General features: G+C 34.2%; 2 protein-coding genes across 8 annotated transcripts; one reads left to right on the top strand and one right to left on the bottom strand.

Moving 5' to 3' along the window:
• Positions 1-1,870: 1,870 nt before the first annotated feature.
• On the bottom strand, positions 1,871-10,442 carry Mks1 (Meckel syndrome, type 1). Its single transcript, XM_019840403.2, has 5 exons — positions 10,143-10,442; positions 7,456-7,755; positions 5,723-6,128; positions 2,496-2,854; positions 1,871-2,339 (listed from the first exon to the last, which is right to left on the bottom strand). Exons 1-5 carry the CDS (start codon positions 10,229-10,231, stop codon positions 1,934-1,936), a joined length of 1,560 nt encoding a protein of 519 aa, XP_019695962.1. The 5' UTR covers positions 10,232-10,442; the 3' UTR covers positions 1,871-1,933.
• On the top strand, positions 3,416-19,537 carry rho-4 (rhomboid-4). 7 transcript variants are annotated; one of them, XM_025301868.1, is made up of 6 exons: positions 3,416-3,709; positions 3,878-4,052; positions 16,729-16,807; positions 17,011-17,199; positions 17,302-17,747; positions 18,130-19,537. In XM_025301868.1, exons 2-6 carry the CDS (start codon positions 4,000-4,002, stop codon positions 18,641-18,643), a joined length of 1,281 nt encoding a protein of 426 aa, XP_025157653.1. In that variant the 5' UTR covers positions 3,416-3,709; positions 3,878-3,999; the 3' UTR covers positions 18,644-19,537. The 7 variants fall into 7 exon arrangements, with proteins under 7 accessions (XP_025157653.1, XP_011135619.1, XP_011135622.1 ...); XM_011137320.3 differs by having other exon boundaries at positions 3,419-4,052; positions 17,302-17,414; positions 17,529-17,747; XM_011137317.3 differs by having other exon boundaries at positions 3,416-4,052.
• The last annotated feature ends 4,635 nt before the right edge of the window (positions 19,538-24,172 follow it).

Raw genomic sequence — 24,172 nt, 5'->3', positions numbered from 1 at the left:
AGCGTTACTTTCAGTGTATAAATCGAAATTGGTGCAGTGGTTGGAAAGTTGTTTGCGTTTAAAAATGGAGAAAAGTAATGAAAAATTGCGCTATATTTTGCAATATTATTACGACAAAGGGAAGAACGCTGCGCAGGCTTGTGAAAAAATTTGTGCTGTATACGGTGAAGGTACTTTATCAAAATCTGCTGCGCGGAAATGGTTCGCTCGCTTTCGTTCTGTATAATTTTGATGTGAAAGATGAGTCACGCTCTGGTCGTCTAATCACTGAAAAAGCTGATGAAATTCTTGAAAAAGTCCAGCAAGATAAGCATATCAGCAGTGTCGATATTGGTATGGAGCTAGGCATTGACCACAAAACTGTTTTGAACCATTTACATAAAGCTGGCTACAAAAAGAAGCTCGATGTATGGGTTCCTCATGAGTTGAGCGCGAAAAACATGATAGACCGAATTAACATCTGCGATGCGCTGCTGAAACGCAATGAAATCGAGCCATTTCTGAAACGTGTCATAACCGGTGATGAAAAATGGATCACATACGACAATCGGAAGCGTCAAAGATCGTAGACAAGGGATGGTGAGCCGTCACAAGTATTCGCGAAGCCAGGATTGACGCCGAAAAGGGTGATGCTGTGTGTGTGGTGGGACTGGAAGGGAATCATCCATCATGAGCTACTTCCAGTTGGTCAGACGATTGATTCTCAACTCTATTGTGGACAACTAGAGAAATTACGCCAGGCAATTGAAAGAAAACGGCCCGAATTGAATAATAGGAAAGGTATTGTCTTCCATCATGACAACGCCCGACCACACACTTCTTTGATGACCCGTCAAAAATTGCGAGAGCTTGGTTGGGAAGTTTTGATGCATCCACCGTATAGTCCAGACATAGCCTCTGACTATCACTTGTTCCGATCTCTGCAGAACTCTCTCAATTATAAGCTGGTAATTAAGCTGGTTTCAAAAGAAGCTTGTGAAAACCACTTGATTCAGTTTTTCAACCAGAAACCATAGAAGTTCTTCACCGATGGCATCATGGCTCTACCCGAGAAATGGCGAAACATTATCGATAATAATGGAGCATATTTGGTTTAAATAAATTCATTTTCACACTATAAGAAAACCAGTTAAATTTTACTAAAAAAACACCACGAACTTTTTCCCAGACCCAATATATAATTATATAAAATTATATATGGTTATATAGGGTGGTTGATTATAAGTTGCCACCTGCGAGACATAGGTCCGGCGAGATAAAATAACGAATAGCAGCGTATTGTCTTTCCCCTCGCCGCGCACTGGCAACAGTTTCTGGATCAACTGGACCGCGCTGCGGCCTAAGCAGCTGCAACGCTTCTCCAATTATCTATGTCGGTGCGCTCCTATTCCTCAGATTTCTGTCATTAATAACTCGATAATTATTGCGAATCTCGCAAAACGGTATGAGACTTTTATGTTTATCTTAACCCAATCTATCTTCACATTTCGGGTTGGCAATTTATAATCAACCACCCTGTATATAAATTACATATAAATTTTGTCTATATATAGTCACATATGTCCATATGAATCATATATGTCCATATGAAAAATAATAATGTTAAATGAAAAAAGAAGAAATAATTTTATTCAAATAAATGTCGATATTATGTATTGCCAGAAACATAAGTATTTACTTCGATTGTATTTGTAAAACAGCATTTATTGCAATAGATGTACAGTATATATGCAATAGGTATAAAATTATTTCTAACTTTAATTCTGTCTCATATCTAGCTATATTCTAGCTATATTTATAATATAATATAATTATAATAATAAAAAAAAAAATAATAAAAATATAATGAAAATACAATAGTAAAAAAAAATTAGTTTAGATATAATAGAATATAGATAGACACCTCTTCTCAATTATTACTATATAAAATAACTTATGGATTCATTGCTCTTATTTGTATCATACGTTCTTTAGCTGCTTTAAATTGTTCAAGAACATTTTCAACACTACTCACAAGCGTATCAGTATTTATTCTATTTGAATTATTAGTTTGATAATTAAAATACTTTGCAAATGTACGATTGTGATGAGCAATGTTAATGTTAATTTTAATATCTCCGCTAGATACGATTTTCAGATTTGACTTGTCCAAAATTTTGCCCTCGTATATCGCTGGAATACTACAATACGTTATATCCTGAAGTTCATAAGAGCCGCCGATGAAGAATCGTTTCAATGCATCGATGAAACCTCCTTTCGCACGCCACGTAGGAATTGTGAACTTGTACAAGCCAGGTGTCAATGGTAGTGGTAATGCTGCATATCCCTCTATTCGATACCTGTGTGTGTACGCAACAATTGATACGAGCATAATAATTTTAACAGCAAAAGAAAGAAATTAGACGAAATTCAGAATAATTTTTTTAGAATATTTATTTCAATTTATAATATTCAAGAGATAGAAACGTGTGTCGACGCGAACTCCATATAATTACCTGGTCCAATCATCTAGAGATGCCACGGAGAATAATAAATGAGGCCAAAACGATGATACGTTTGCACTCGATTCTTGAGTCTCTTTTGACGGGTAATATAACAATATATCGGTGCAATAACTAAAACACGCCGATTTATTGTCCAAAAGACATTTTTGCGTTCTCCCGACCAATCTTTCTTTCTGCTTCGTGCTCCAGTGTTGTGGCAGATCGATGAAATAGTTGATAAATAGTCCGTCGTAAGAGAAACCGTGGGCTGACACGATATCTAAACTTAAAAATACTGTAGATAGATTCGCTGGTGCAAACTGTAAATCCTTGTATATTTCCGCTTCTTTATAGGCAAGCTGTTGTGCCTCCTGCAACATCCAAAAACAATTATTGATACTAACGAAAGCTATGGAACAAAGACAGAAGCAGTTAACATTAACATTCAAACTATGAAGAGAAAAATATTGGTATTGCACGAAAATATTTTTTGTTTCTTGTATATATTCGCTAAACGTGATTACTGGAAGTTGCATTTATATTCTTCCTCATCAACTTAATCTTATTAACTTGTTTTTATTGAGTAGAACTCTCTCTTTCATTAAATTTTCGTGTATGTTTATTATGAAAGATACAAGATCTCTTACACATAATCTCACTCAATCACGGCGAGCCGCAAAATACAATTTAATCCAGATGAATTTCTGCTCGCGACGCGTGCACAACTCGGGCAGATAATAAAAGTTTGCTGAGCTAGCAGATATAAGCGCATAAAGCTTCCGCTTACATGTATGAATCACACGACAGCGGACATATTTTCATATCCTTCGTGCACGTACATTCGTGTGGCTGTGTGTCTAACAAAGCGCGAGATAAAAATCGCTAATCTGATTCTACGCATCTCGACGGCGGTGATATACAGCGCTGATACATGCGCATAAATCCCTACTGCTGCTTCTCCCTGCCGATGTAGAATTACGTGAAAGCCGATTCTCTGTGTTTGCAGATATTTCTGTCCCACTGTGCACATATAAACTGTGTATATGTACGTATACACTAGCCGATAACACTATATACTACACTTCATGGAGGAGAACGTTCAGAAAGACATTCGGAGAACCATAGGATTCAGTTGAGCGTAGGCAGCGCAGTGATCAACTTACTTCTTCTGAGACATGTGCACACGTGTATGAGGAAACATCTCCGTCTAATACATTCAACAGTCGGTTAGTCATTGTCGTTAACATACATATATACGTATGTACTTTCGTATATATATATATATATTTCCTGCTCGCCGATTAATATATAATAGCAACTATGCGCGAGAGCACAACCATCAAATTGTTGGGCTCCGAAACTTCCGAATGTGTTTTTTCAAATAACCGAAAAAGGAGAACGACGATAGCGGTGAATTGACGGCAGTCCGCCGAAGATGCCATAATCCTGCGAATGCGGAATGCCGAGAGAGGAATAATTTTTATGAAACAACGATAACAACATACCGACAATCATCATGTTCTATCCGCAGAGAGTAATGCGACAGATCTCGGAAGTATCCTACGTGGGGTATGTGTGTTGTTTTCTTTCTTTTTTTTTTCAAATCACAAATATTGAAAATTTGTTTATGTGCCTATTACGTCAACCGAACAAAATGCGAACACACTCATGACTTCCTCTAACGCTTGAACTCGTAACAGTAAACTCTACGTTGTCTCATATCAATGTTGCTAGGATTTTCATCGAGGTTAATCGGCACTCGAGTTTATTCATGCGAATGTGAAAGACAAACGTGTTCATAGAAAAAGAAGATTAAATTAGCGTGATAATGAATGAACCAAATGCGTTTTGGACGAAGGAATATTCGTTGAAAAAAGTGAAGTTTGCAATCCAACTATTAGACCTGAATTTCGCTCATAAGAATTAGAATTTCTTTCAAACGCTGTGCAAAGCGTTTAGTTCATTCATTATTATGTTAATTCAACCAAACTTTTTCTCTGCGTTGGCTTGCCAAATTGTTTCATCATCGTCATAATTCGATACATGGCTGACACGCGAGCTTCCACATGTCGCGTCACGTTTTCCTGATCGATCGGATATTATCGGGCGACGCTGCACGTTCACGGACTGTTTTTGTGAGACCAAATTACTCAAAAGTATACGAAAAAGAAAGTTCGGCCGAATCTCTCTCTCTCTCTCTCTCTCTCTCCCTCTCTCTCCCTCTCTCTCTCTCTCTCTCTCTCTCTCTCTCTCTCTCTCTCTCTCTCTCTTTCTCTCTCTTTCTCTTTCTCTTTCTCTCTCCCTCTCTTTCTCAACGTGACAATGAATAAACCAAAACATTTTATTGATTAAAAGAAACGACTTCTGATTCTTCGGAACTAAATTCGACTCTGAGAATTACACGTTCTGCTTCTTTCAACTGTGAACTCTCCGTGTATTATTTCTAGATAATTCTGCGAATTTTTCCGTGTATAATTTATAATTTACAACATAACGAATTAATTTCATTAATTATTGTCACAGTAATCCGCCGATTGCCGTGCAATTCTTTTTATTTCTTAACACCGTGCATTACGAAAGAGATAAATGACACACACACACACATACGCGCGCGCGCACGCACGCACGCACGCACACGCACACACACGCACACACACGCACACACACATACACACACAAAGTGTTTCCCGCGGATTTCGCAGCCGTTGACGCATACTACAATATTTCCCGATTGCGTCGTCATCACTATGAATTCTCTTAATTACTTGCGCCATGCGTGCAATCCTGTTGCAATTTTTTCGAAATAACAATGACGAGCGTGCGAATTATGTTAGGAGTTTTTAATTTCGATCTGGAAGTAATTTCGTTCTATCGGCCACTTTCGGCTCACGACCAGCATTCCGTCACTTCCAATATAACATTATTAAAAATATCGTGTGTATGTAATATTAACATCCACTGCGTGTAAGTCATCAGGAAAAGACCGATCAGCGATCACGGAGAAAAACGTCGGATATAAATGTAACCGCGCTACAACGCAAATAAACAAGCACATCTCACACGAGCAGGAATCGCAGACATGCATTTTCCACGAAAAACCTTGCCGACACGACGATAGCGATGCGGAGAACTCTCTCAAAGAATGGTCCGTCCTCCTCCTCCTCCACCTCCCCTTCTCTCCTTTTCCACCGTCCCTCTCCTCCTCCTTCTCTTCCGTTGAGAATAGCGAATATACTCACGCGCCGCATATCCTTGTGTTGTCGTTGTAGCTCCGGCGACGTCTGCTCCTTGGAGACATGTTCAATCCAATAATTGTACTTAATGCCGTAGCTATTGGTGACGTCGTAATGCTCGTCATCGTCGCTAATAAAATCAGGGCTAATCGTCAGCAGTTTACACATCTTATTGTAAGTCACGGTGCAGAGTAGCGTTTCTGAGTCGCGGTTCGACCCAACCGTAGGCTCATCATGCCGAGAGAGATCGACCATTATATACATGACAGTATAGGCCGTGTACAAATAATGACTCGATCGAATTCTTTCTTCCGTGGCTGTGTCCACTACACTCTTGTTGTAGCGTTCCCGAAAAGGCTTGCGATTTCGCAAGGTCGGCAGTGCTGTTTGATTTTTTGTTGACAGGTACGACCTGTAAGTGAAATTTCTTTTAGGCAATTTTTTCACGTGACATTTTGAATTCTGATTTAAGGAAAAAGTATCAATACCGAGATATGTACCTAATTTTGGAACTATGAAAGGTCATCTTGAATTTTTTTAAATGGAAATCTTCATTTTTTATTATATCACCTTTTTTATCAATTAATTTGAATAATTGTTAATCTGTCCAAAATCTTTTCTTATTTGCCTAATATTTTTTTAGATATTTAAGAAAAACTTAATAACTTTTTCAATATTTAACTTACGATATCTCGGTAATTATTTGTCAGAAGAATGAGTGATATTATGCTTTTTTACTCTGCTCTTTATTCTAGTCTCAAGAATATGCAGTTACAATAGTGCCCTAACTTTTGTTAACATAATTTTGAAATTTCTAAAAACCATCAAGTTAACAAAAATTAGGGCACTATTATAACATCATATTTTTAAGATCAAATAGAGTAAAAGAGTCTAGCACCATTTTTTCTTTTGACAAATAGTTAGCGAGATATCGTAAGTTAAATATTGAAAAAATTACCAAGTTTTCCTCTCAATATCTCAAAAAATATTAGGCAAGTAAAAAAAGGTTTCAGACAAAAGTTGTTAAAATTAATTGGTAGAAAAAAACGATATAATAAAAATAAGGATTTTCATTTAAAAAATTCAAGGTGACTTTTCCATAGTGAGGACGCTGAAGACGCTGTTTAAAGTTATACTAACATTACTATATGATGCGTCATTTAAAATCCTTCAATTTCTGCATTTAACATAACATTTTTTCCAGTTTGGTTGTTTATTCAGGTTCAAAGTTATTCAGATGACTTGTTTTAGATATCTCATCCTGTGTGTATATATATTGAGTGTGTACATATATTTTATGTTGAAAGTTCAAATTATTCATATTTAAAAATCAAAATAATAAAAATATCTAAAAGTAAGTGTCCCGGCATTTTTTTTTGGTACTTTTATCTTACCAGACAAAATTACACAGTTAAAAGATTTATTACATGTTATGTTCGTTAATCGTTCAATTTGATTGAAATTTCGGTTTATAAAATTTCGATTAGTGAAATTTGTTTTTTGAAATCTCTTCAATCTCTTTCAACTTTGATAGGAAATAAATTCATGTACACAGGATATATTCGTTGTAAAATAGAAAAGAAAGGTTTAGAAATGAATGTTTGTACGAGAGCGTTTATTAATAAATGCAAGTAATCAATTCGCGTCCGATGAATTCATCAGAGATATTCGTTCTTGCTCGACGAAGAGCTCTCGTACGATGGCTTGTTTTTTTTTCGCAGAATGGCAACAATTCCTACCTGTAGGGTTCTGTGAGGAGTTCCTTGTCGAAATAATAGGAGTCGTTCTCCGTGTAGGAATATAATCGACCGGTCCGCAGCTCTCCATTGTTATCACGTATGCGCCGATGATAATCCCGCTGATAATCAGTGAGGCAATTTTTTCCGTCCGCATAGAAGTCGATTTCAAATGAGCTGAACACCTTTTCCTGCCAGCCAAAAATACGATCCTCCTCTACCAAATAGTTGGAGTCCCTGGTTTCACCCTCGAACTCTTCCAAAAACTCGGCAAGCAGAGACCTCTGCTGTACGACTCGCACCCTGAAACAATAAACGAAATACCGATAACGTTTTTTGATAGAATATAAAGTATAACAGTGGTTCGCCTGGGCCAGATGCTTATGCTCTGTCCTCCTTTTTCCTTCTCTTTCTTTCGATCTTCCTCTTTGTCTCATGTTCAATTTCGCGTAAGAAGCCGTGAAATCTATACGCCAAATTGCCAGTGATTAAGAAACTGGCACAACAAGTATTGACATAACAAGTTATGACAAAGACAAAATTGAGTTAATCTCGCAAGCAGTCCTCATCGACTTCCGTACATTGAGTGTACCGTTACAGTGTGCCTAATGACCAGCACTGTGATGTTATAGCTGTTTTATCAAATTATACAATGTAACATGTAACATACCTGTTAGTTGTAATTTCCTACTCAACAATGTAACTGTTACTTACACTATACAGTGTCCCATTTTAAATGCCACAGGCCAATATCTCGAAAAATATAGAAGATACGGAAAAATGTTTCAGAGAAAAGTTGTATAGTTACAAGGGAGACAAAATAATTATACCAGTTTGTTTATGCATGCACCAGATGGTACCACTTTCGAAATATTCACTAATCGTTACTTTTCTTGAATGGAAATCCCATTTTTTATTATATAATTTTTTTCTACCATTATTTTAACAACTTTTGTCTGAAACATTTTTTTATTTGCCTAATATTTTTTTAGATATTTAAAGAAAACTTGGAAATTTTGATGATTTTGAAATTTCCAAAAGTCGATAAGTTAACGAAAGTTAGAGCACTATTGTAACAATATATTCTTGAGACCAAGTAGAGTAAAAGTCTAATACCACTTTTTCTTTTGACAAATAATTAGCGAGATATCGTAAGTTAAATATTGAAAAAGTTATCAAGTTTTCCTTAAATATCTAAAAAAAATATTAGGCAATTAAAAAATGTTTCGGACAAAAATTGTTCAAATTAATTGGTTAATTAATTAGTTAAAATTAGAAAAAGATGATACAATACAAAATTGGAAGTTTCCATTTAAGAAAAGTAATGATCAGTGAATATTTTAAAAGTGGCGCCATCTGTAAACAAACTAATATAGTTATTTTATGTCCCCCTTAAAACCATATGACTTTTGTCTAAAATATTTTTCCATATCTTCCATATTTTTCAAAATATTTGCCTGGGGCATTTAAAATAGAACACTTTATATAGTGTAAATAATAGTTACATAGTTGAGAAGGAAATTACAACTAATAAGTATATTACATATTATATGTTACACTGTGTTTGCTAAATACTGACCCAATGTAGCTTTTGTAATTTACTGTTTTTCTATTTGCATTATATTTGCTAAAACTGCAAATGTTTTTACAAAGTGAGAGTACAAATGTCAATGAAATCGAGCATTCTTAAACAGAAATGTTTCTTGCGCTATTTATATTTATTTTTCTAATATGAGAGAAGAACAATGACTCGCATGTAGAGTTCCTCGACACCTCACTGGAAAGTAATATGGGTTAATTCGTGAGATGTACAGGCGAATAATTATCTTGGAGGAAAAAACAAAACAAAAAATACATGACTTGAACAACTTTTATAATCGTAGATATAAATGTTAGACAGTACGACGTGTAAAGCGAAGCAAAAGAAAACCATTGGTGCTTATGTAACGAACGCCTCGAACGTAAAAGGTTTATGTTAATAATTCCTCGCATGTAAATGTACTCTTTTGTTCTCTCAATCCTCATATTCCCGGCTGATTATTCTCGAGACGATTTTTCTCTGTTCACCCGAAAGTCTCATTCAGCTCGTCGCACGAATAATTGACATTCATCGCTTTCCAACTGACGCGGATAATCGACGTCTCACTATGAAATATGAAATATCACGAAAACAATGGAAACCTCTTATAGTCTCTTTCGATTGATTATATAACGTACATTGGAAAACTTTATAGACTTGTGTAAACAGCATCCTCCCTCGTTTTTATATTTATAACCTTTATACTTCTCTGCGAAAAATCGAAGTCAACTTGGCGTTATCAGATGTGCAGGATTCTTTACGCGATGATGTTTCTTGATGATTTTAATTGTTATTGTTTTTGTTTCCGTATTCCTCTTTATTCTGTTTCTTTATTAATTTTATTTTTATGTTATACCAAAAAGTTCATTATTCCATTAATGAGGAAAATTAAGGAATAACGAACTTGTATTTTTATTCGAGGTCCAACGAGGTGCCGAAAAGAGTTATGAGAAATTGTTTTTCGACTCTACCAGTTGCCAGTGATCCAATGTTGTCGGGAATTAAATTGTATCTCACATCCAATTCGATATATCAATCAAATTTATCGAGTTAAATTTGTACATTGGTTTATTTATCGTTTATTGAAATAAATATTTGAATGACGCAACACCTTATTTTCAGATTGTCCATCGGTTCATTCACCCTGTAGATAGCCGCTGTCTTCTTTTTCTCTGTCTTATATTTTGAGTCAAAAACCATGACGAGTATTAATACGCCGATTTGATTATTCTGCGAAGAGAGATCAGAACGGTGAAACACTGAATAAGCTTGGCTGTCAATGACTTGAATAGTTTGTTTGTTGATTTATCTGTCGCTAAGCAACCTCATCGCCGACTAGGATGTAGTGGTGGGGGTGGTATCAGCATCGATCGAAGTATGTCGTGTTTTAAATTTTTAACTGTGGGAATAAACAAAGAAAGAAAGAGAGAAAAAAGAGGGAGGAGGAGAGGAGATAAAGACAGAGAGAGAGAGAGAGAGAGAGAAAGAGAAAGAGAGAGAGAGAGAGAGAAGTTTTCAGACAACTTTCAGTTTTTATGTTTTCATTTCTAGTCAAATCTCATATATACTGTTATTTAAAATAATGTTATAAATTTAATATTAAACATCAATAAAAGTGACATTTGCGATAATGCGTTGAATTCGTCTTAAAATCTCTTATATTATTCAAAATAATTTAATAGTGTCATTTAAGAAGTTCATTGACATTGGTTTTTTTAGGAACATATTTTTTCTTCAATTTTTTTATTATAAATGATATTTTGCATGAAACATGTGAATATTCAGCTTACAACAATTTTTTTTAACTTTTTTTAAACGTCAGAAACATTTCAGAAACCATATGGATCATTGCTCTAAACACACTGATCCCTCTCTTTCTAAAAAAGGCATATCAACATTGTAAATTTATTTTTTACCGAAACGTTAAAGTCTCTTTTCCGCGATACTGATTGATTGTCGCGTCGCGCCTTACTTCACTGCACGTGCACTGTTGTGCATTTGGACAGTTCGTAGTTATTTGTGGTTAAGGTTCACGGAATTTTGCAGCTTTTTGAGTTCTGAGCTGGTTGACTTTAAAATTTACTTATTAGAACCGCAATTATTTTTTTATTGTGCAAATGTTGTATTCTTTTTAATATAGCTAAATAGCGCGTACGTAGCGCGCGCCTATAGTATTCCAATATATATAAAAAATAGCAGGCGCGAATGTTGCGTTACATTCAGATCATAAATGTAATTTTTCCACATCTTTTTTCATTTTATTATCATCTTTCATTGTTAATGTTAGGCCGGGTCTACAATAGGTATAGTAAGCTTTAAGCCTTAAGAAATTGGCTAACCTTATTCGATTAATCTTGTAAAAATTGACTTGGGTTAGTTAATTTCTTAAGGCTTAAAGCTTACTATACCTAGGGTGACCATATCCCAGTTATAAAAAAAAAGTAAAAGACGGGTAAAAAAAAGAGTATAAAAGAGTACTAATTACGGTCCCAAAAGAGTACAGTAAGTAGAACACAAAATCATATAAAAGTCAAGGTGACGTCAAATAATATAAAAATTATATCATTTTGACGTCAAAATGATTTTATTTTATGTTTTATCTGGGACAGTGATTAATGGATTACTAGGTATAATATTTAAAATAAAACATAGTGGGTACTAAATAAACCGAGAAATATTAGTCGAACACATATATTTTATTATATTATTAAGATATTTTATAATTATATTTTGCACTCCGTACATCGCATGACAATTTCGGTTTTCACTGTGTCATTACCAAAGAGCGGACATCAGCGCCGTTTTCTGCACTCACAACGCCAGAACGCTACGCGCCAGTGTCGATTGTGCTGCACGATTTATACAAGGGCAGTCTGAAAAGTTCTTGGCCTAATAATGAAAGAAAATTTTTTTGCCGTGAAATATGTTTTATTTTTCAATATAATCTCCTGAAACTTCAATACATTTATTCCAACGTTTTTCCAATAATTCAATATCATTAAAATGTGATTCCGGAAGGTTTTTTCGCTCTGGTGTATAGTGATGGATCCAAGTTTTATCAACAGTTATGAAACGACGCTTGAAATCCATTTTATTTTGCTTAAAACGATCCAAACACGTTTGAGAAATATGCATTCGAATTGCGTTTTTGGTCAATTGTTAGTAAATGCGGCACCCATTTTGCACAAAGCTTTCTCTACTGGTGCTACTACTCGAATGACTTGACAGATCGAATAAAATTTTACATGGGTTTATATCAGTTTATATCAAAGATGCCACTTTCCAATACAATTATAGTTTGACAGTTTCTAATGCCATGTATGTGTCAGATGGAGAACTTTTCAGACTGCCTACGTAGTAACTAGCGGTGCACCGTTGCGTAGAACCTCTACGCTTAATCGGTATTGGCGCTCGCGGCGCACAAATGCTGTGAGTGATGAAAACGTCACCGAAGTCTGCTCTTTGGTCATTATCGACAAAGTATAATTAACATTACGAAAAAAGAGTACATACAAGAATACGATACGTAAAAAGTAGAGAGTACTCTTTTTACCACCTTAAAAAGAGTACATATACTCTTAAAAGAGTACATATGGTCACCCTAACTATACCTATTGTAGACCCGGCCTTACACGAAAGTTGCGTAAGAGAGTTGTGTAAGCCTTCGTTTTCGTCTTCACGTCGAGGATGTTTCATCCGTAAAAATTTCAAGGACAAAATATCATTTATCAACTGCAAAGTGCGGCGTTTGCATTTGTCTTCTGGATTAACTTAGAAAACTTCTTATAAATGTATCGCGAGATTCGCGTTCGCGCAAATACTATGTACTTCATCGTGACAGACATTTTTCATAGTATGTGCGTGTGCATATTTATGTATGTAGCATCATTGGAAAGATCCTCTCTTCCTCATAGCTTCATCAACGAGTTTCCAATGAGTCATTGTGTGATGCACCATGCCGATGAATATCTTGGAAAATGATCGATGCCTCGTGATTAGACGTATTCTAAGTACTAGTGAGCAACAACGTAACAATATTGATATTTTATATATGAAACCTTGACGGCTTCTCTTTAGCCAACATCCTGCATCGTAAATATACTAGACAGAATTTTTACGGATGAAATATGTAAAATTAAAGAAATCTGTGATGTGAAATTCAAAAAATAACGAAATCAATTAAACATGCAGGCAGCTAATAACTTCGTGTTTGTTTGCAAATAGGTCGATTTTTGAAATCTTTCCGAGTCCTTCTACGACTTGACTAATTATATATGTATATCGGGTGAGTCAGTTAAAGAGTTACAGACTTATATCTCGGAAACGAACCATTTTAGAGAAAAATGTATCAGATAAAAGTTGTATAGTTTCAAGGGGAACATAAAACAACTTTCATTACTTTCCTTAAACAGAAACTCCAATTTTTTATCATATCATCTTTTTGTCCCAATTAATTTTAACAACTTTTGTCTGAAACATTTTTTTATTTGCCTAATATTTTTTGAAATATTTAAGGAAAACTCGGTAACTTTTTCAACACTTAACTTACAATATCTCACTGTTTGTCGGAAGAAAAAATGGCGCTAGATATTTTTACTCTATTTGGCCTCAGTATATTACAATAGCGCGCTGACTTTTGTTAATTTGATGATTTTGAAATTTCCAAAAGTCGATAAGTTAACATGATTAGTGAATATCTCAAAAATGACGTCATCTGTAAACAAACTAATATAGTTGTTTTATAGTGTATGACCCGCTTGAAACCATACAACTTTTGTCTGATATATTTTTTTTTTAATGCTTTGTTTCCGAGATATAAGTCTGCAACTCTTTAACTGACTCACTCATTATATATATATATATACTGGGTATATACTTTTTAGTTATATATATATATATAACTGAAAAAAAGAACGAAGAGTCGCATAGGATACACTATTCAAGCGGGAAGTGAGAAAGACATTTCTTAAATTGACAGACGGATCATTGTCTATCTATCAGAGATGGATGAGCGATTGTGTCGGGCAAGAAAGGAAAAAAGAGAAAAGAATGCCCACAAAGAAATTTCACAATCTTGTGGTACATTTTTTTTAAATACAGAGAAATATATGTACTACATTCAAGTAGATGTTATTTGTTTCAAATATTTCACAAGTTTATGTATTTGCAAATCTATATCACAAGTTTATTATAAACATGAAATTTACTCAAAATATGTTCTAAACCTTAGCAAATTTAACACTTCAATAAAAAATTTCGATTTAAAACAAAAATTCGATTTGTTTTCTATATAGAATATAAGTTTTATAATATTTTTGAAAAAATAAATCTTTCCTTTGAGTGTACGATAATGAGCTTTTCTAATATTTCTGATAGATATTTTAAGACTTATCGAGAAAATATTTTTTGTTTAAGATAACTTGATTACTTTAAGAAAGAAAAACAAATTGAGTAATTGCTTTCCTCAGCAGTAGAATGATATTTTTCTCTATGTACCGTACGTCTTTCGAAACTTCATTGAAACCTACTCTTGCGTCACGTCACGTCACGTCACGTCTCGCACTCGAAAGTCTGCGATTTGTGAAAAAAATGGCGGCCGTTTATAGCCGTCTTTTACCGTTATGAGCGTTCTCTCGAACACGTTTCCGTGACACCTGCTGCGAGTATCTGAGAACAAAAAATTTAGGCTCTGCGTTCCAGAAAGAGTTCCAGAAAGAGATCGCACTTGAAACAGCGAGGTCAGTGGCACGCGTTGCAGCGTTCGTTCGCGTATGCGTGTTCTCCTCTTCGTTCCCGTATCTCTCTCGGAGGCTCAAAATTTATCGTTATCGGTTAGTTTCATAGAACCGATGAATCTAATTCCACGATAATCGCGGTTAAATGATGTGATGTGATATTATCACGCCACTCATCGCGCAGCAGATCTTGGGATCATTTCTATGTGCTTATTGCTAAATGGTCACGATGTTTCAGCGGTTTCATATCGTGTTCTCTTCGTTCGATAAATGGAGTTTATTATTCTCGAACAGGATACGCCGCATCTTTTTTTTCATTTCTGTCTATATTTGACAGTATACTTTTCTAAGCGTCTTATATTAAAAAAAATCATTTTATAAAAATGATCTTTGCGATAATTAACCAATGGAGTCACTAGTTAGTGTTCTATTCCAAGACCATTCCCTGATTCCTTTGTTGAATTGAAGATTGATCGGAATTTAATTGATCGATTTTCAAATGGTATCGCCGAGTATGTCAGTTGCAAATTACAGGTCCGATTAAAAGTTAGAACTTGAAGTCGACAGGTTTCTCACGAATTCAGATTCTTCAATGATAAATATGTGTTCCCTGTACTCGGGTAACGGTCGTATAATTATTTTCTAAGAATAAAAAATGTGAAAAGCGAAAAATTTCATTTCATCGACTTTAGTGAGCTCGTAACTTTTCAAATAATGGAAGTATAAAACTTTTTATATTTTTGCTCTTAAGATAAAATTATGTAATCGTCATTCTAATTCCACGACGACTGATGGAAAATGTCAAGACAGCACAAGCTCTTTCTAAAGGATTTTTTTTTTTGAGGTCTTTCAGACATCTTTTAGAAGTTGCGCTATCCCAGGTGTTTTTTCTGTAGCCATAGCTCGAAAAATTGATTTCATCGAGTTCTCAAGTTTATTTTCTATTGCTGCACTACTTTACATTAGCTCCCCTCTTTTCTTTTTATTTCAAAAATTCTAAATTGTATACTTATTTCTTTGTAAATTCCGAAAGAATACAGTAGTTAGGAGAAAAACAGATCTTTTGTGTAACACCGTCGAGTTTTTCGAGGGCCGGAGGGCTACGTCACACGCGTATGCGCACATAGCAACGCGCCGCGGTATTCAACAGGTGGACTGCTCGTACTCTCCGGAAGCGTCATCGTGCCGGAGTGCATTCCGAGCGGAAAGGCGGCGTGTTGTATGTCGACTTTATCGATTTTTCGCGCGTATCTGCGCGCAAAGAGATAAAGAGAAATGTGTCATCGCTGTTGCCAGTATTATCGTAGATCGTGGAACGCATGCGGACCGCGATAGTTTAAGCTTGGTGAGCGTGAAGGCGTGCATGTGTGCAATAGTCACCAAGTGAAGTGCGCGTCCGCCCTGCCCGTGCGTAGCGGAGTTACAAGAGATTGACTGGCCGTAAGTCGTATCCCGACGAGTTACGCCTATTCCTCGTGGGGAGATCGAATGACCGACGACCTGTGTTCACTTCGACAGATAAAATCCGTGTTCCCCTGGCACGTTTGCACGTGTACGCGCTTGTTAACCTGTTATGTGATAACGTGCTCCGTTCACAGAACGTGGTCCATCCACGGCTGAAATTTCTTATAGACAGCTCTTCTTCGGATACGGCAGGGTATGCACGTCAAAATTAATACGATTCGAGAGATATTTCTCCTCGCAGTAGTCGGCCAACATCTCAATTAGACACAGCTGTGTCTGCTTTTTCTCCTGCACATCCTCTTACACCTGCTTAACTTTAATATTGGAAGTTAAATGTCTGGCAGTGGAAAGAACGCATAGTTTTGTATGGCACTCTTGAAAGTGAGATGTGATGTAATGCAACATGTTGATTGCTTGCCAAGTTCCATAAAACACATACGTAGAAGAATACGCAGTCACTACCTGATGTTGCAACTAATCTGATATTTACCTTTGCAGGAGCTTCAAATTGATAAGAATGGCAACTAATCGAGAGGGTGAGACTGCAGTGACTATCCCGCTACAATATAATGAAGCTGTAAGTGACATTTTGCTCTCTGGCTATATAAAGTTGGTTATAATCTAATGGCTAATAAAGAATCCTCTTGATATATTATATATTTCAAAGTATTAAATAAATTAATTTGATTGATCCATTCATCACTTTCAAATATTTGTAAAATAGTATTTCTTAGCTGTCTGTATTTTTTAAAAATAATCATTTTGTTTTCTGTTTGACAGCATTGGAAAGCCATCTTTGAAAGATATGATCTTGATGGTGATGGAAAAATTTCTCTTCAAGAACTGAAGGAGATGATACGTGGGCCAGATTTTTCTAATGATATTCCTGCTGGGGTAGTACGCACAATAATGCGCAAGGCAGACCTGGATGATTCCGGTTTCTTGGAATATCCTGAATTTATAGCAATGGTTAGTAAAGAATTCTTAAAGTACATCAAAATCCAACATCACATTCATTGCACATATCAGATGTATATGATACAATTCATTGATCTTCCTCTTTGTATTTAGATTCACCGGAAGGATATGCAAGGCATATTCGGACACTTTGTGCAGCGATATGTTCAGTCTGTGATACCCCAACGGCCAAGTCGCACAATGAGACAGACCTCTGTGGGCTCTAGGTATTACCCTCAGCGACAATTCAGTATTGTAATGCATGCCCCTTCAAGTTTTGGCGATTCCCAGACCTTTCAGCAGCAAACTAGCACAATAACGGAATCTTCTCTGCGATCTAGCGATTATCCGGATGGGCTGTACGAAGATGAGTACAGCTGTCGACCGCCGGCCGTAGCGATGATAATCATATCAATAGTAGAAATCATGTTGTTCATGTATGATGTGATTAAGCACAAATCTCTTTCTGTAGAAGGACCAGCAGCTACATTATTTATTTATAATCCGCACAAGAGGTACCAAGCATGGCGTTATCTAACGTATATGTTCGTACATGTAGGGTACGTATTAATACTCTTCTATATTGATTATTCTATATTTTACTTTTCTTTTTTTATCTTTTATTATTTCTTTTTTATCCAACACTCCTCCAAAGATAAAATTAAACTCAGTAGTAATATTTTATTAAATTAGCTTTTAAATCAATTGCATAATATATTATTTATATAGTATATATTAATATACTAGAATAAAAAGAAGAAGAGCTCTATACATTAGTTGTATGTGTATATGCGTGTGTACATGTATATATAATTAAAATATTTATGTTAAATATTTATGTTAATTAAGATATATGTAATTGTAAACATTATATTATTATATGCTACAATTTATATACTTTGTTTACTAATAATTATAATTTAATGTTCTCATATTCAACAGAGTTTTCCATTTGGTCGTTAACCTACTGGTGCAAATTATGTTGGGTATTCCTCTAGAGATGGTGCACAAATGGTGGAGAGTACTGATTATATACATAGCCGGAGTGGTAGCTGGTTCGCTTGGCACTTCCGTCTCTGATCCGACAGTTTACTTGGCCGGTGCGTCAGGTGGAGTGTATGCTTTGATTACCGCGCACGTGGCGACAATTATAATGAATTGGTCACAAATGGAATTTGCCGTCCTGCAGTTGTTAGTGTTCCTTATAGTCACGAGTGTCGATATCGGTCAAGCCGTATGGAATCGTTACGTTCTAGACACCAACGACCAGGTCGGCTATGTAGCTCACTTGGCCGGTGCTATAGCGGGACTTCTGGTGGGTATAAACGTGCTCCGAAATCTCGAGGTGAAGACTTGGGAGAAAGTTATCTGGTGGGCTAGCATGTTCACTTACACTGGTCTCATGACCGCGGCTATTTTGTGGAACATATTATATACATCGTATTACGAATCATGATCAAGATTTATCGACACTTGCTGCTCGAGACTCACTCGCCATCGATATGGTAGGACCAAATGAATCGTCGCTGATAAAGCGAGAGACAAAGAATTAGTATCAAAAAAGAGACTTTAATTATATATGCACTATATATTTCGCGTTTAACGTGAAAAATTTACTTTAAAATAGTATATTTTTCATACGAATATTATTGTGAAGAGATGAGATTTTTGTAAGATTACATCGATATCGTTATATGTATATGTATATAAATAATATTAAACAATGCAGTATTTTTTAAGTACCGTTGTTGAGAAAGCAAATAGTAGAACATCGTATTCTGTGATACTTTTGCTATGTTGGTTGCCAGTTTGACGAATTGCAAATGATAAAACTAAGCTAGAAATATTAATTTCTACCTTAAGATTATTGTTTCCTATTGTTTGAAAATATGAAGAATACTACCTCTCTGTTAATACGCATCATCATACGACGTACAAGCACAAAATTTTATTTATATTTCCAACAAAATGCATAAAAACTACAGCATGAAAGAAGAAAAGAATTGCAACATACCTCATAATTAAAATTCCTGTTTTCTTTTTACCGTGGCTATTTTGATTAATGACGTCAGAAATGCAAAAAAATTCATTTAAAGCTCTTGCAAAATATATATTGAAATAAAAAGATACATTCATGAAGTGTCATTTGTGTGCAATGAACAGTCGTGAATGTAATATGTGACATACTTTTTAATTACGAAATTTAGTCATGTTGATTTTATGAACAAAAATTCTAAACATGTATGGTTTTCACTTTTGACGTCATGAATCAAAATAACGAGAAATCAGGCGTTACAACTAAAAGCTGTTGTTATAAGAGCTTATGTTAAATAAAAAAATATGTATATAATTCTCTCATAGATTTATACATATAGATCGATTAAGAAATAAAGTTAGATAAAAATAGATGTGAAACCTAAATTAAGAAGATGTATGGCACTTTCTAAAAACTTTCTAAAAACATGTCTTTATAGCTCTTACGGAAAAAATCATTTTGTATAATTTTGTCTAAAATGATTCATACTCTACATTTGACATTTAATTGATATTCTAATTCGTAATATGTAATTATTTCATAGTAAGATGTATACATTATACAATATGTGCAGTATTTTGTGATTCATTCATTACAGTTTTTAGATACGTGCATATATACATATACAGGGTGTCCCATTTTAATGTCTCACCCCAAATAACTCTTCAGTATTGAAGTTTCAAGGAAAATGATCTCAATAAAAGTTGTAGAGATTTAAGTGAGCTACCTTATGATGACCTTGATTTTTACCTTGACCTTTATTTTCAAGGTCATTTGAAGGTCAACTTGCGTTTTTTAAATGGGAACTTATTTTTTATTACACTATTTTTTTCTACTAGTTAATTTGAACAACTTTTGTCTAAAACATTTTATTTGTCTAATATTTTTTGAGATATTTGAGGAAAATTGGATAACTTTTTCAATATTTAACTTACGATATCTCGCTAACTATTTGTCGGAAGAAAAAGTGGTATTAAACTTTCTTGCTTTATTTAGTCTCAAGAATATATTATTACAATAACGCTTTGACTTTTGTTAACTTACTGAAATTTGGAAATTTCAAAATCATCAAATTAATAAAAATCAGGGCGCTATTGTAACAATATATTCTTGAGACTAAATAAAGCAAGAAAGTCTAGTACCACTTTTTCTTCCGACAAATAATTAGCGAGATATCGTAAGTTAAATATTGAAAAAGTTATCAAGTTTTCCTCAAATATCTCAGAAAATATGAGACAAATAAAAAAATGTTTTAGACAAAAGTTGTTCAAATTAACTAGTAGAAAAGAAAAACAGTGAAATAAAAAATAAGGGTGTCCATTAAAAAAAACGCAAGTTGACCTTCAAATGACCTTGAAAATAGAGGACAAGGTCAAAGTCAAGGTCATCATAAGGTAGCTCACTTAAATCCCTACAACTTTTATTCATATCATTTTCCTTGAAACTTCAATACTGAAGAGTTATTTGAGGTGGGACATTAAAATGGGACACCCTATATAATATTGATCATTTAAGATTTATTGATCATATTATATATGTGTCTTGATGATGAAACCAGCGAATTCTTTCTTTGTGACAATATAGCAATAATTATATTGAGACATCATACATATTTTGTTCTATGTTAGTATAGATGTGAACATGGTGCTACCTTACATACTAAATTTATATATGAAATAGTTCGGTTACATCGTCAAAAGTTTCAAGTTTCTAAATATTAATTTTATTTATAGAATTATTTATGTAATGTACCTGATTCACAAAGCAAGAATATATATTAATATATTGACGATGATTCTACATTTGTGAATATACAGAATGTCTTATTCTATAAATGACGATCTTAAATGTATCTTGAATAACATATTTTAAAGAAAAATATTCTAGATAAAAGTTGAAGGAGTCAAAAGAGACCAAAAGACAATTTTATTAGATTTTGAATTTAGGACCCGTGCTGGGGCCCTCGAGTTAAATTTTTTAAATAGAAACTCATTTTATATTACAGATTTAGTTTTTACATCACAAAGTAGAACAATTTTATTTTTATCATTTCTTGCTTAACTCTTTTCCACAAGCATAAATATTGTTCGAAGTTATTGCAATTCATTATAAAATGTAGATTTTTGAGCATGAAATTTTAAGAATGACGTGTTTAAAAAAGATTATATACTTTAAGATATGGAGATAGTGATCAGATAGTAGAGATAGTGGTCCGATTGAATGGGTCCAAGTTTCAACTTAAAACCAATAAAGCCTAGATATACAGGGTGTTCTAAAAAAATATGTCAAAAATTTAAGGAGATATTCCTCATACCTGAAGGATGAAAAAATGTTATATGGACGTAGGTGTGGAAATGCTTATTTCAGCATTTTGTTCAGAATTATGTTGAAAATATTGTTAGCTGTATTATTTACGCAAGAAAAAATTTAAGATTAATTATTGTAGACGACAATTGTTTAATTAGGTTTATTTACGTTTGGTTTTAATGTGACCTTGAGTTAGTTACAATAAATGTTCTTCGTGATCGTATCACTACAAGTTGCGAATACGCCAAGCATTTTTTAACATGTCCGTGAATCAATGCGTCGACGTGTCACTGCTTGTATTCAGGCGAATGGCGAACATTTTCAACATTTATTGTAACTAACTCAAGGTCACATTAAAATCAAATGTAAATAAGCCTAATTAAACGATTGTCGTCTACAATAATTAATCCTAAATTTTTCCTTGTGTAAGTAATACAGCTAACAGTATTTTCAACATAACTCCTGAAATAAACATTTCCACATCTACATCCATATAACATTTTTTTATCCTTCAGGTGTGAGGAATATCTCTTTAAATTTTTGACATGTCTTTTTAGAACACCCTGTATATGTATATATATATATATATATATATATAATTTTTTTTTTATAAAAGCCATCAATTATTTATTATTTGTAAATTCTTTTAGCTTTTTAACTGCAATATATATCAAATACTTCTTAGAAGTCAATGTTCTATGTCTCTATTAATATTTTGCTTTTAGTTTATTTTTCAATTATTTCGTATTTACGCTTGCTTTTATGTTATAGGTTAACGAACATAAAAACATGTATTTGAACATGTAATTAGATAAAAGAATTTTATGTTTATTAACATGCAGTAAGAGCAAATATAAATATAAACTAATTACAAATATAAATATAAACTAATTAAAAAAAAGTACAGAATAAATTAAAAATATAAAACATTGACTTCTAAATAGTTGAATATTGCAGTTAATTCCAAGTGGGTTTTATTTGGTCTAAGCTGGGATTTGGACTCAACATTCAATTGGATTATCAAATTGCTACGTCCAAACTTTAAAGTATATAATTTTTTTCTAAAATCTGTCATTTTTTAAATTTCATATTCAAAAATTGACGTTTTGTAATGAATCATAAAATAATAATTTTGAACAATATATTAGAAAGGGTTAAGTAAAAAATGAAAAAACAACATTCTATTCTGAGGCATAGAATCTAAATATGTAGCATAAAAGTTTCCATTTAAAAATTTTGACTTGGGTTCATCATGGACCTAAAATATAAGATTTACTGGTCCCCTTTGAATTCTCCAACTTTTATCTGAAACTTTTTTTTTAAATGTATTGTTCAAGAGATAGTCGAAGTCACTTAAAATAGGATACTCTGTATAATATGAGGATAAAGGGACATCATTTGAAAGATGAAAACAACTTGTATTCACAATGCAAGTATACGTTATATCAAATACAGCCAAGAACTTTTATTATTTTTTACTAGACTGATAAGTAAGATTGTTCTTATATATTCGAACGAATATACAGGGTGTCTGAGAAATTTGTATATAAACCAATTTGTACAGTTAGAATAGATGAAAATGAACAATAAAGTCATTTAAAATTGTCCAAGAATCGTAATAGTTATTGAGTTATTATTAGGAAGTTGCACTGAAAGCCGCTGTTCACGTGTAGATGGCTGTAGCTGCTGTGGGCAGTGACAGACATCTCTTATGTCATTTTGAAGTGTGAATATTTCCCGCTAAAATTCAGTCATCAGATGCTATCCTTTGTTACACAAGTGCTTTTCTATAACCGAATTAAAAAATTTAGAAATTTTTCCGATGTATACTTCTACACTACTTTGATTTGAAAAAAAGTGCAACTGAAGCTCATCGATTGCTTGCGGAAACTTATGGCGAATTTGCTCCATCGGAAACAGTATGTAGAGATTAGTTTCGACGATTCAAAAGTGATAATTGTTGACGACCCGACGTTCGCGACAAACAACGGTCAGATTAATCGAAAAAGTTCGAAGATAAACAACTATAAGATCTATTGGAAAAAACTCTGCTCAAACACTCAAAGAATTAGCTCAACAGCTTAAACTCGATAAATCAACCATTTCACGACGTTTACAAGCTATGAGAAAGATCCAGAAAGAAGAAAGATGGCTGCCACATGAATTGACCGAAAATGACATTGCTAGTCGTTTAAACATCTCGATTTCTTTGCCTGCAAGGCATAAAAAGAAGAGTTTCTTGTGGCGTATCATGACCGGCGATGAAAAATGGATCTATTTCGATAATTCAAAACGTAAGAAATCATGAGTTGATTCTGACCAACCATCAACGTCGACCAAAATGAAACATCCACGATCACAAAGCAATGCTCTCTATTTGGTGGGATATGGAGAGTATCGTGTATTATGAGTTGTTGAAACCGAACGAAACAGTCACCACCGAATGTTATTGACAACAATTGAAGCGTTTGAATGATAATTTAATGCAAAAATAACCTCATTAATTGCATCAAATCGTTGAAAAGTGATTCTTCTCCATGATAATGCTCGGCCCCATAGTGCTATAGCCATAAAACAAACACGATGGAGCTCGAATGGTACGTTCTCCCGTATTCTGCGAATCTGACCTCAAGCGATTACCAT

This window comes from Harpegnathos saltator, unplaced genomic scaffold (genome assembly GCF_003227715.2).
Source record: "Harpegnathos saltator strain DR-91 unplaced genomic scaffold, Hsal_v8.6 scaffold454, whole genome shotgun sequence".
NCBI lineage: Eukaryota > Metazoa > Arthropoda > Insecta > Hymenoptera > Formicidae > Harpegnathos > Harpegnathos saltator.
This window is presented reverse-complemented; position numbering and strand designations above follow the sequence as displayed.